General features: G+C 38.4%; 1 protein-coding gene across 1 annotated transcript in view; it reads right to left on the bottom strand.

Moving 5' to 3' along the window:
* VPS13D (vacuolar protein sorting 13 homolog D) overlaps positions 1-14,619 on the bottom strand; it is a 109,454-nt gene that overhangs the window by 34,677 nt on the left and 60,158 nt on the right. Inside the window, exons 58-65 of the mRNA XM_065696176.1 lie at positions 13,833-14,012; positions 13,462-13,578; positions 12,980-13,129; positions 11,960-12,109; positions 11,063-11,159; positions 9,227-9,375; positions 6,628-6,762; positions 6,125-6,292 (exon numbers count right to left, since the gene is read on the bottom strand). Of these exons, the coding sequence (XP_065552248.1) occupies positions 6,125-6,292; positions 6,628-6,762; positions 9,227-9,375; positions 11,063-11,159; positions 11,960-12,109; positions 12,980-13,129; positions 13,462-13,578; positions 13,833-14,012 (1,146 nt within the window). The remainder of the gene's footprint in view (positions 1-6,124; positions 6,293-6,627; positions 6,763-9,226; positions 9,376-11,062; positions 11,160-11,959; positions 12,110-12,979; positions 13,130-13,461; positions 13,579-13,832; positions 14,013-14,619) is intronic.

Raw genomic sequence — 14,619 nt, 5'->3', positions numbered from 1 at the left:
TCTGCTGATGACACCAAGCTGTGTGGTTCAGTTGATATGCTGGAGGGAAGGAATGCCATCCAGAAGGACCTCGACATGCTTGTGAGGTGGGCAGATACCAACCTTATGAAGTTCAACCATGCCAAGGGCAAGGTCCTACACCTGGGTCGGAGCAATCCCAGGCACAGCTACAGACTGGGCAAAGAAGAGATTCAGAGCAGCCCTGCAGAGAAGGACTTCGGGGTGCTGGTCGGTGAGAAAATAAACATGAGCCGGCAGTGTGCACTCGCAGCCCAGAAAGCCAACCGTATCCTGGGCTGCATCAAAAGGAGCGTGACCAGCAGGTCGAAGGAGGTGATCATGCCCCTCTACTCTGCTCTTGTGAGACCTCACCTGGAGTATTGTGTGCAGTTCTGGTGTCCTCAACATAAAAAGGACATGGAACTGTTGGAACAAGTCCAGAGGAGGGCCACGAGGATGATCAGGGGACTGGAGCACCTCCCATATGAAGATAGGCTGAGAAAGTTGGGGCTGTTCAGCCTGGAGAAGAGAAGGCTGCGTGGAGACCTCATAGCAGCCTCCCAGTATCTGAAGGGGACCTATAGGGATGCTGGGGAGGGACTCTTCATCAGGGACTGTAGTGACAGGACAAAGGTAATGGGTTAAAACTTAAACAGGGGAAGTTTAGATTGGACTTAAGGAGGAAGTTCTTTCCTGTTAGGGTGGTGAGGCACTGGAATGTTTTGCCCAGGGAGGTTGTGAGTGCTCCATCCTTGGCAGTGTTCAAGGCCAGGTTGGACGAAGCCCTGGGAGACATGGTTTACTGTGAGGTGTCCCTGCCCATGGTGGGGTTGGAACTAGATTATCCTGAGGTCCTTTCCAACCCTAACTATTCTATGATTCTATGATCTTACTCATGCCTATTTCTCCACATAAAAATACTCTGCAGGCAAAGCCTTTTCACAAACACTTTGTATAAGCAGCTTTGCAAAAGAAAGGCTGAATTTAACCTGAACTGTAAAGGAAACTCCCAGCCTGGATGCTGGCCACACACATTTTATCCCATGATACAAATGAAAAACAGGAAGAACAAAATAATATTTCAAACTTCTCAAAGACAATCCTTTATCCTAAAACCTTTCTCAAATATACTGATTACAGACACCAGATGTTCTGCACATAAAAAGTGACACTTTCTATGGCTTTTGATTGTCACTAATTGACCATAAAACTTGCTGTCTTTTAAAACTGCCAGGAAATGGGGAAATGGCCTCACAGCACTCCTAGCACTGAAAATTTCTGCCTGGGAATGTCAATTACTTTCCATTTCATCATCTGTACATTTTCATGCAGATTCTCACTGCTCAGCACTTGAACCTGCATGTGAACTGCTCCTCTCTGACTGGAGCGCTGGGTTTATAGTAGACAATATGCAGTCCCACCTGGATGTGTCACCAGAACCACAGCAGCCCCTACACATCACTGGCGAAGACACAGGGAGAAAAACGTGAAGATCACACTGAAGGAACCACAAGGAACACTACATTTGATGTGAACTGTATAAACCACTTCTAGGAATAGAAAAAAAAAAAAAAATTATGGCCACTGCTACTAAATCCCACAACTTCAATACCTGGACTCCCCTTGCAAAGGACAACTGTCAGCTTTCCCAAAGTAAAACCCAAGTGTAAATCTCTAGAGTTGCCCCCAAGGATGACATGTATTCCAGCCTTCCTCATTTTTGTCCAGTATAAGGCTGCCATATGACTCACCTTCTGCTGTTAGCAGTTAAACAGAAGAGTATTGAATCTAAAAAAATAATGACATATAGAACAGTAGGAAACTCAGAACCTGAATGCCACTGTGATCCTTCTACATTATCAGTTGACTGTTTTAATACTCTCCTGAGGAAAACACCACCAAGCACATCTTCCTCAGGCCTCATATACATAGGCTTTTGTCACAAGTTCCCTCTCACCGAGATAGGATTTATTTTTTCAGCTACTTGAATTGCATTTTGAGCTAATATTCCTAGAACTACTGAATCACAGTGTGTCCAAATATGTGAGTGGCAGTGGTTCCTGCTTCTGAATGGTATCGACTAAGTGGTTAGTTACATGAAGCAAGAAGCTTTAAACAAAAGGGAACCATCAGCTTTGACTGCTCTGGAAACATTTCTGTCTGTTCCTTTTGCAGAACCTCCATAAATCATACCTACCTTCTGAGCTCTACTACATCCACTCCTCATCTTATTTATTGCTGGTTTTGTTACAGTTAACATTTGTACAAGTCAAACACTTGTTCATGATTTGTTTTTGAATAATCCCTTTATTACTTCCTCTTCATTTTCCATTCAGTTATCTTTACTATTCTGTCACTGCCAACCACTTGAGATTCTGCTTTGATTTATCTTACAGTGAGGGTTAAAACTCCTTTTCCCTGCATGTTGTTTTCACGTTCCTTTTCTACAGATGCTTCCATGTCAAACACTTGCCAGAAGCAGTATCTGTACCCTTACTAGGCTTACGATATTTTTACCTGGTTCCAACACCCTACCTCTCTTTTCCTACCTCTGTTAAGCACCTAAACACCTCTGCCAGCACTCTGAACTGAATTAAAATAGATACAGAATCTAAGTCCAGGGCATCCATGTCCAAGCAGAACTGTGCTTCTTCCTCAGCAATAAAAGAAAACAAACACCCACCATACAATATGTTGCAAATCCTCTCTCTATGTATGTAAGTTTTTGGCATGCTGGATGCCTGCTCCAAGCCTAAGGAAGCCTGCACCACTCAGAACTCTGCAAGCTTCCACAAAAACCTAATGAGGAAATGCAACTGTGGCTTAAGTTTACCTTCCCTTAAGAAGCCTAATGTAATTTCTCACTGGAAACTTCAAAGTTCAATATGAAAATTAAGCTCTTTCAAAAAAGTTCATTAAATTCTTTTTATTGGGAGGGAGGGACACAACAATTATTTCCATGCAGAAACAAAGCCCAGCTGCAGAATCATGACAACTACATCACTATGTGCTCATAATCCATAAAAGATAACAGAGTTCCTTGTAAGGATTTAAAGGATCAGACAAATTAAATACAGCATTGACAAGCTGATCAATCTTTTCAATTCTTACTACCAGTTATTTCATTAGGTCAACACAACACCAAACTGCTAGTAACATACAACCACGCTTAATTTTCCACGTGGAAAACACAGGCTATGGAACACTTTTGTTCCAACGCTAATTCAGTGTTCGGTATTCATTTCTAATTATCACCTCTGAATGAGGAATAATTTAGGATTTAGTGTGATCATGCCTAACAGGAAATATAAAAATGCGGATGCCAACAATGCAAGACATTTCAATGCATATGGCAACTACAGAATTCTCCATTCAGAGGGAATAAAATTCCCTCAGGTGTCTATATTTAGGATCAAAGAACTTTTCAAAATACAGAATTTGGAGTCTCCAAGGGATCAAAATTACAAAACTGTCTGTAGTGAACTTTATTTAACCTGAGGTTTTGTGCCAACTTAAATACGCTGCAGCTCTCCACTTGAAAGACAGCATTACCCACTGTGTGTTCTGAAATGCATGGAAAAGCCATTATAGGGACAATCAGCAGAACTATAAAATAGAAAAGCAGTAAGATGACAAAACCAGATACAACTCCAATAGCTTCCTTTTCAATTCAGGCAAGCAGTGTTCTTTTAAAGTGATGATTATCATATTAAAGTTCATCTCTCTACTCACACCTTAAAAGCTAATGCATCTTAAAATCTAGTCTAGATTCTTATTTCAGACACTTTACAAATCAGGTACTCAAACTAACCCAAATGGGTGGTGTCCCAGGCACCAATTTCTGTGCAGAACACTGGCCTATGCAGCTACAGCAGCTACCAGCACCACACAACAAGCTGAAGGTGAGGGAAGCCTTTGCAGCACCACCGCATCAGGTGGAAATTCGTGCAGCGAAAACATATCTTAAAATACTTTCCCTACAGAGCACCAGCAGCAAGACAAAAATGATCTATTGCTTCAGTCATGTTTTTCTTGAGCAATTGGAATTATTCTTTTTCTTTCCCAAAGCTTCACATGTCCTAGACACAATTGTAAGGCACATACATGATACAGCAGAAGGGAGTAAAAAACGAAAGTTCTACACTGTACTGCCTATATAACACATCACAAACTGTACTTGGAACATCAATTTCTTATCATAGGGACATTTTTGGCTTAATTTTCTAGCAGAATTAGGTGCCTAAAGCAGAGCAACATAAAGGGAAGAATTATTCTGACAATTTAAGCCTTTTTCTACTATTATTTTCTATATAGCAGAATTAAGATCCATGTTTTGGAAGAAGGATTAATCAAGGAATTCCATAATGTACTAGTACGCTTTCCTAAATGATTTAATTCTCTCCTTGTTCTGCAGAAGGACAAATCCATAATCCATCCAAAAAGCTTTTAAAAAGGAACTGTGTGACATTTGTATCACAGACATTTCAGATATAACAAGGAGAGAGAAAAAAGTACCTGGGAAGATGACAGATGAATAGTCCATGGGGTGATTTTCAAAGGTATAAATAGAAAGCAGGCCCTCAGCTCCCACTGAATTTTGAAGGCAGTTCAGCATCCAACAGCCCTTCTGCCTTTGAAAATCTCCTTCAGAACCCCCTTGGTTACAAATGACTCCAAAGTTCAAAGAATGACCTTGCCCTTGTGGGAAACAGAGGAAGGCTCGTGCCTTTTAAAGAAAGATTTATGAGACTGTTGCTGCAGATGTAACTGTGATGAGGAAACAACACTTTATAGAAAGGCAACCCTAAAGAGACACACTCTATTGGGTGGGGTGGATGGGTCACAAGAGAGTGGAACCATGAGTAGAAAGTATGGGCAACCACCTCGTGTGGGTTAGGACAGGAATATCAACACAATGGTATTTTGTTTGAATTTCTTGGAATTGCCCCAAATGGGCTAATACTGGGAACAAGGTAATTACAATAGAAGAGGTGTGTGTTACATTTCCTCATGGTTCAGCTTGTGGTGTGGCTGGGTTAGACATACTCACAGCTCTGCACTTGGTGACTGGATGGAGATCTCTCTATCAGTTTAACTCAGTTTGATAATGTTAGTCTTGAGCTACCTGTAACTATGCAAACTCTACACATCGCATTTTTCATCTTCTGAATGGCCTTTTCCCACTAACATGGGCAAGAAAGTAGGTTTCTTTGTATATGAATAGTTTACAGGATGAACCATGACAATACAGATGTACAGACTTACCAGTCTGGAAACTGAAAATTATAGGAAGTAAAGAATTTTCTAAAAATTTTAACACCACATCCTTATGTGAAGAAAGCATTATGCCAGTTCTATCTGGGATCACAAAGTTCATTTAAGGTACATGTTGACACACCATGTATGCAATGAAAGCTATTTCAAGAACATATGTTTCTTCACTATAAAATACAGTATCAGCAATGATCAAACCCACTTCCTCTTTATTACTGCTGTCACAGATCGTAACTCTCAAGCATTAAAGATAGTTATTTTCACTGATAACACATATGTAACTGAATTCTCTCAGTCATTATCAGGAAGGACAAAAGAATGTTCAACATGCAGAGACTTAGGAATTAAACTAAAGAGAAATGTTTAGCAATCTGGAAACTCCCTTCTTTGTTGCTATTTGGCACAGAAAAACATTAACTGAAGTGTTAGCATAATAATTGATATTCACATAAAAACCAAAAGTTAACAACTTCTGTTCAACTAAACCCCTCAAATATTCCAAATGGCTATACTGATCTCTTTATATATATGTACATAACTTTCTTCATTTGCATATTGGAGATGACACTGCACCTGAGCAACATTTTAGTTCTCACTGTGCATTTAACCTGCAAATACATGTGTATCAAGAGTAAGGCCTTGAGTGGTTTCCCTGACTGCCACAAGGCTCCTGGCATCCCTGCGGTGTGCATATGAAGTGATTCCAAAGGAATCTACAGTTCAAAATCAATTTCTACAAAATGAACAGGACATAATGCAATTTAAAGATGGTTAATAATTCTGTTTAACTTGTTTCCCCACTACGTTTTGCTTATTGTTTTATCAAACTTATTAATATCATAATTATTACCTTTGCAGCTGAGTTTGATACTCCATGTGTGACATTTCTTATGAGACCACCAACATTGCCATATTTTATAAGTCCAGTAACACCTTCTGAAACATCATTCAACAGACCCATAGGGTTACCAAGGAAATCCACAGAGCCCAGAATCCTTGCTGCCTGACTAAGCAGCTCCTGGAAAATCAACAGGAAGAATGAAATTTCACTTATGGATCACACTACCAGCAGCACAGTTGATTAAAAGTCCCACCCACAATAAAAGGGTATACAAACCCAGCTTTGTTTTACTGAAGAGATGAACACACAAATACCAGTAAGATCAACAACAGTTTAATCCTAAAATGCAGTGTATTCTTAGAAGCATGTGATGCTATTTCTCCATGTACCAAAACAACACAGCACTAACACTGAAGTAAAGAGTCAAGAAAGGGTTCTCACACCCTCAGGATAGAACTCACTGAACAAGAGAGGCTCAGCCTCTAGCACAGTAAAATCTGCAAGACACTTACCTCTTGAAAGTGTTTCAAAATGTCATTAATGATAAACTCCTGAGTTTCGTATGGATGGACCCTAGTGAAGGGATCCAGATTAATCACAGCATCTTCAAATCGGATTAGAGGAAATCCCAGTGTGCTTTTCAATGCCTAATTAAATAAAAGATATTGCTACTTTAGTTTTTCTCTCTCTCATCCACAGCACCCAAATGAATTAATCTTTAAATGGATAACAACCCAAAATTAACTGAAGCTGCTAGAGCAGTTTACCACTGCGATGCAGATGCTTTGATATAGAGGGCAAACACTCCAAAAAGCTTTGACTTGTAAGCAACAATCCATTATTAGAACTGCATTTCTTCGGTAACTACACAGTGATTAAACACTCTTCCTGAGGCAATCTGGTTCAAAACAAAATGTTTTTAAGATTCTACACTTAGCACTTTGCCAAAACTACTCCAATGTTCAATTAAACAGAACCTTAAATGAATTTCCTTGATATGCAGTGAAGAAAAAACTGGGTATTTTCCACCTGTTGAAGTTCTATGATTGGATTAAGTGTCAGGATGAGCTGGAATTTCTTGCAAACCTGAGGCTCATTTCTTAACATTATGTGGTGTACCGGAATTCCTTAAACTAGCTTTTTCAGTAATTTTCAAGGAAGGAAACTAAACCAGTAATTAGCCCATGGGCCATTGTAGCATGTAGAATCTATACATAAAAAACCCCATATTTAAGGTGGACAAACTATACAGCTGTATATGCAAACATATAAATAATGTTGGAAAAATAAACAAGAAAACTAATCTGTTAAGAAAGAAAGGGATCCCTTCTATTTCAGGTCTTGATGATTGCATCTGCACAGTCATCAACATCAAAAAATCTGGAGAAGGAAGAAGCCCGATATTCGTGTTGTATCTACCTTCACCACAAAAGCATGCCTGGTTGTAAGTAATGTGAGTGTTTCTGCCATCTGCAGGCACTTAATGTACATTATAGGTCTCAGTTCAGTTTGCAAATAAGAAAGGGCCTATTTATTTTTTCGGTAAATGGATGACTAACTAGACTAGTCCTCATTATTCACTTGGGTAGCAAGAAATTTCCTGTTTAACTATCAGATATTATATAAACCAATTTTGTTAATATTGGTACCCAATAAAAATAGTCTCTCTACACCAAATTGCCAGACAGCAATGTCCAAGCCAGGAACATTAGAGGTAGTTAGAAAACCTTCTACAAAGGCTCTACTGTGATTATTCTCTCCCTCCCACCCTAAACTCTGCTGTGCTACAAAACTGAATGGAATTCTTTATGTGTAAGTCAATATCCAGAATGCAGTCAGTGACTGCTATCATTTCGGGGAAGGGAAAAAAATGTATACACCAAGCCTTCTCTTGGGAACACTGCTTGGGGGCTGCCAAGACACATCTAGAGGCAAACATATACCCAAGGCTGGAGGAAATCCAAACAGAACAGCGAACATTACTGGGTTCTTAAAGGTACTCATCACTAACACTGTTTTTTCTCTCTAAATTTGAGATAATCAGATGATAAGCATTTTGAAGTTAAAGCTCAAGTGCAAACACATTCAAGACACTCCTGATGTTCAGTGGTAAGGAGTATTACTGCTGCTACTGAATGTTCCTCCTTTGCACAAGGAGTTGGTAAAAGCAATACAAGAATGCAGGACTAATTATATCCTAGGTCATCCTGGCAGGACTCCATGACTTACATTCATTCCATAAAACTCAACTTCTTTAAAAGCTTGCACACCCCAATGTCCTTAATATCAAGGACACAAAAAAGCCTACCCAGTGTCTCAATTTTGAGTTTTGAACACAGAAGTTGAATAGGCAGCAGCTCAATTCCTCTACAGTGGAGAGGGGTTTTAAGGTTTGGTTGGTTTTGCTTCAGCTCCCCCACCTTGAAGGAAATCAGCTGCATCAGTTCAGAGGGAGCTGAAATACTGCCAACCGTCGCCACTTTGTTAGGTCCAGGAAGGTCCCAACGCACAGCTTGGTAATACAAGTTGGGTGCAATTATCTTTTTGCTGTAATTTGGAATCCCTGGTTTACTTGAACAACTGTGCCACAACTTGTATTACCATGTGAAAGGGACACAGGATTTTCCACTTCTGTAAATCCACACTCAAATCTGAATTCAATTCGATATTGAACCAACTGCACCATCCTCATGCAAACCCTCCTATTGCAACATTTTTTGGATGAAAACACTCAGAGTTGTCCTGTATTTCTGCTCCCTATGTTGAGTAACTTCTTATTTTAATTCTTCACATCAGCCCTTCTGTTTGACAGATGCTCCCTTTAAGCTCTTTACACTACCATGAATGCAACTAAGATCCTTTGAAAAGTAGTGAGTTAGGTGAAGTTGGATGTGCTTCAACTGAAATTACAAAAATGAAAGAATATCACAGAAAAGACTGTAAATTATGCACATTAAATAACAGAATCTGTTGGAACTTCCATTATTTGGAACTTAAGTAATGGAAGAGTGAATGGAAATTAAAAGCAGTTAGTTAAAGCTGCTGTTCCTTTTTCCTCCTACAATAGAATCTCTTTCCTTGGAAACATACTCTGTGAATGCTCTGGTGTACCTTGAGGTCCAGAGGCAGCTTGTTGGAAGTGAAGACACTCAACTTGATTTGAGGGATGCTAATTTTCAGGTTTTCAAAGTAGTATCGCTTTTGTCCTCCACCTTGTTCAACAACCTTTTCATGGAGGTTTTCATCATACTTCTCAACCTCTGCATCCAGACAAAACACAGGAATCAGAATAGATTGAATAGATTAAACATAAATAAATATGGGGTTACGAATACATACTTATAAAGAGTTAATAGATTCTCTGTACAAGTAAAAAGTATGTGCAACTGCTTTTATAGCCAGCAGAATTGCTCATGCCTTGCGACACAAGGCAGACCTTTGAGGCTTAAGAATGTTTTTTTCAGATCTGCCTGCATCTTTAAAACCTGACTGTATTTGTAGCTAGGTAAACAGAAGTCATCCAAGTGCATAGTTGAAGTTACTTGAACTTTTAATCTTGCTTCTAATTTATCTGTGTCAGCATAGAAAAACCAGGAGATACAAACTATACGCCATTTCCTACTGTGTAGTCATGGTCTTACAATACCTTTTTCTACTTTCTCTATACTTCTTTACATGCTCAACTACCAACATAATGTACAAAGCAAGCAAAGGTGACTTATCTTTTCATTTATCACACAGAATGGACAAAATGCCTACATGGAACCATTAAGTCAATCAGTTTATGTCCAGAGTGAGCCAAACTTGGTTGACACTAAAAAGTCCATGTGTTATCTGTATGAGCATCTTGGTGGTGTGAGAAAGCAGGGGGAAGATGAGAAACGACAAAGCCTTATGAACTCAGGCTGAACAATTAAATGTGCCGAGTGTAAATGACAAAATAGTTTTTGTCTGAATCCTGGATGACATCACCATCAGTGGACAAACTACAAAGACTGTACAGTAGTAAGGAAATAAAAAGCAGCAAAAGCATCAGGGTAAACCAAAACAAAGGACAGGTTAGTAAACTGCAAAAGAGCAAAACTCAAAATCTTGATTTCTTCCTCATCACTACAGCTCTAAGTTATTATACGCTCTGTGAAACTGGGAAATGTAATACTCTTTTTTTTTTTTCCAGAGACAAATCTGAAGATACTGTATCAGCAAGACACAGAACTCTTGAGCATCATTTGTAGGCTTGCCCCCATTTGGAAACATGATAAAAAAAGTTTTTGCCTGGAGTAGTTATTGTAGTACATAACCCTACACACCCCACTGCATAAAAGTGACTTTTTCAATTGCCACTCCAAAACAGACATTCCAGAAAGTTTCCATCAAACAGATAAACTCCACAACATAAGGATTAGAACAGTATCTATGAGAAGATTTAAGAGCTCTGTCTTGCCTCACTGAGTGGAAAAAAATTCCTATTACAATCAAAGCCAGGGGTATGGATGCCACAACTCAAAGGTCAGGCAGCCAAAATCTTCCTTCTGTTAAGCAAGGGGTCTGCCCAAGAACAAATGAACAGAGATTCCATTTCTAGCCTTGGGTTGAAATAAACAAACATTACTAAACGAAGTGGTTTGCTAAATTAGTAACACAATTTCTTTTACCCCAACTTAGATGAATTCAGATACAGGAAGTTAAAACAAATACTAAACTTCCCACAGAGGCTCAGCTCAATCACTGAGTACTGGACAACAGCACATTACATGGGTCACTAGCTGAATACCATGTATTTTAGGAGCTTTACAGGGCCACTGAGACATCAGCTTTCCAGCTTTCTGTTCAATAGAAGTTTCCAAGCAGCAAAAAGTTTGCCAGGTATTTTGACCTTATTTTAGATGCAAAGATCTTAATACCCCTGTAAGCTGTAAAACTGGTCTTTGTCATTTCATAGGATACCTGATTCAGACTGGTCATACCCAAAGAAACTCAACAGCTTCAGAAGCAGTTTCTCCTCAATTTGAATGGTGAACTTCCTAGCAGTGATCATCAGGTGCTACGAGGAAAAACAGGTCTCAGTTTACAATATTAACACTCCATATAAGCCATTAAATAGGACAGTATGTTCTACTTCAACAGAGTATTTTCACTGGAATGGATCTGTACTGAAATTCCCACCTATAAAATGTCTTTGGCAGTTTTCTCCATTTAAAGTTACCTATGACTACTGACAATTATTTCAATTTTTTTGAAGGTATTGTGCTTCATTGCCTAATACTAACACCTCAGAATCTGATGCTTTGCCATTTTCCAACACTGAAATCAGCTGTTTTCAAAACAGTGTCAAAATACATGGGGGAAGATTCCAAGTGAGAAAATAGGTCTTGATAAGCAATTCTGGTTTGCTCTCACAATGCATACCACAGCTGGCGGATACATTTCCAAACAGCTATAGTACACAGAATAGGGTTTATACTGCATAACAGCTTATCAGAGAGAAGCAATAACCTTGTACACAACTTATGAAAACCATACACAGACATTCTGGTTCTCTATGGTACCTATCAGTTCTGAGAGGAGAATAACAGGCTTGAAAGGTAAAGTCACAGACATGAACTAAATCTGGCCTAATCTCTTTTATTTATAAATATATTTATTATCTTGTTCATCACTGTACTGTAGCTTTAAACTCGATGACCATAAGAAGGTGGATATAGCCTCCTTTAAGCCTCAGTATTAATTCAACAAAGCATATTTCTCACATTATTGGAGTATTAGTAAAAATCAAAAATAGGAAAGTTAATTTAAACAGACTAACACCCTTATGGCACAATCAAAGGATGGTGGTTTGTTTACCTTGTATATATCAGTCAGTGCATTTTTACTGGGAAATTTCATTGCATTTACTTGCACAGCAGGACCAGTCTCCATGGATTCATTTTCACTTGTCTTAGGGGTCAGAAAGAGCATGAAAGGCCGTGTGGTGCCAATAAGCTGGTTGTCCACCTACAGAGATAAGAGAATCTGAATAAGTGACAATAAACAACAAGAGTGATCTTCCTTAACCAAGGACTTAAAAGCTTTCAGAAATACCTAATCCCTGAGCCAGGGAGGTACTGAATATACTTGGTTACTGATCAACACTGAGACTATACCAAAGAAATATTGAGAAACACCTTCCATTTAAAAAATGGTTGTAAGTACCAACAAAACCTGTAATAAAACTTCTGTATTCTCTGATTTTTTTTTCTGTTTCAAAAAATGCAGCCAAAAATGTTATACACCCCCAGAGTTAAGCTAATCCTGCACCGTAATTTATTTGATGCACGTTAAGTATCTTGTGTAATGCACATCAGGACCCACAATTCCCTTCAGCTTACCTTCTGAATTTCAAAGAATGAACAGAAAAAAGAGGTTAAGGTAAAATTCTGCAAAGTCAAAACCAACAACTATTTGTAAACAAAATATAAGAGGTTTATACTTGTCTTTATCTGACTATGATCTGTCATTTATACTGTGGTACTAGCAGCATTAGGATTCCTGCTTTCAACAGCTGCTTTTTCATTATACAATGAGAAATACCAGGAAAGGAGAAAAACCTCAAACTGACCTGTTTGCAAAATAAAAATAAAATAATAAAAAAAATTAATAATTCTAACTTGCCTATTCAAAATCCATGGCATGAAATAGAATCCTCGTCTCAACTACTATTAAGTAGAGGACATGAAAAAAGGAAACACCAATGCAAACTGAAACTTCTATGATATATAAGATTTGACATCTCAGTAACAGCTCTAAATATTTTTCAAACTGTTATGACAGCAAAACCCGCAGAAGACCCATGAGCAAATACACTGGTTTCAAAACAGCAAATACCTGTATGTCTTGCACACTGAGCTCCAACACCTGACTTGTTGACAGCTCTGTGTAGTGGATATTAATTCTTGTGAGGCTTGCAAACACCAGCTCTTCAGGAACCTTGCTGACCAAAGACAATCCTATTCCACCTTCCAGTTTCACAAGCACCTGAGAAAAGAGTATTTGAACAGAAAAAAAATCCCACTTACCAACCAACACTGAAAAAAACTGTGATACTGAATACACACTTCTGCAAAGAAGTAATTTTTTTAGACTCATCTCCAGAGAGTCTGAACAGCTTATTGACAGTTCATCTTCGAATGAAGTGGTGTTGACATGTATAAAACCAACTTCTAAGCATGAAGAGTTTTAACAGGAAAATCTACAAGTTCATAACAAGAAGTGATTATGGGGAAAGTTGACAGCTTCCCCCAGCCTCCTCCAAAATCTATAATGAAAATGATAAATAAGAGAGACAGATACTAGTCGTACTATCTTACTTCTAATTCCTGCTCTGTATCTGGGTTTTTCAACTTGCGTAGATCCTGTTCTGTAATGGGAAGTTCATCTCCTTCACTGGATAAACGATCATTTCTACGTTGGTTAAAATCCGTTATCTGATAAATAAATACATTACTAAAATGAGCACTTTCTGATTTACAAATAACAACTATATTGTCCTACCTTATAAAATTATGTTTTAACCAGTGAAAATTTTTGTTGCAATTATTTCTGGTTTATGATATTCCCCTCCCACTTTGTACCACTATAAAGGAACTTTTGGTAGGAATTTAGAGATGCAATACAGAAAAGGGTATTTCAAGAACAAGCAAATAATGAAACTAGATTCTAGTTAAAGAAGGGTTTTCACCTGTAGAACTCTAGTTGGCCCATCCGGGATGACTCTAACAGCCAGTACTCCTGACCCAGGCCTCATCTTTTGGTTTATGAACTGCTGTTCAGGTGGAACTGGCCCCAGAAGATCAAGTGAAGTATCGGGACCAAGAACAACTTCTGCTCCATCATGAAGGCCTACTATTCCCCCCTTTGCCTGCAGAAAGGAGAGCAAGGTGAAAAAAATAAGTAAACAACAAGGAAAGGCTTCAGATAATTATTTACATATATTAAAACTGTGTGGGGAAAAATAGAAAAGCATCAAAGTTCTTTTGATATTTAATTCTCAACTCTGTAAAAGCAATCCAGGTTTCTGTGCTTATAAATTCAACCATCAGCAAGCAGATTTATCAAACAGTTTGCAAGAGTTAGCTGTCTGCAAGTCAAGAGTTTCCTGGTACACAAAGAGAGCAAACAGTTCAAATTGCTTCTAAAATTCTTATTACTAAAGTGTCAGAACCATGACTGTGAGAAGTGTTTGGTTATACACAAATTTTGACTTCATCAGGAACACTGATGGACACAATCTGCAGCATTTGGTATGCATGATAATATCAAGGCCTTATTTCTGTTATATTTCTGTTATATTTCAACAACGATGTACTAATAATTTTTACTTTCAAATTAATAGTGCAAGATATTTAATCATTTGAAATTGGTAAGAACATTCAACCATGAATTTGAACCACAGGAGCTGTTTGCTCAAGCATGATTTCCTCTGTAATCTGAACTTTGGCCTCAAAGCTTTTAGCTCACTTCAATCT

Source organism: Lathamus discolor, chromosome 16, assembly GCF_037157495.1.
Source record: "Lathamus discolor isolate bLatDis1 chromosome 16, bLatDis1.hap1, whole genome shotgun sequence".
NCBI classification, from domain to species: domain Eukaryota; kingdom Metazoa; phylum Chordata; class Aves; order Psittaciformes; family Psittacidae; genus Lathamus; species Lathamus discolor.
This window is presented reverse-complemented; position numbering and strand designations above follow the sequence as displayed.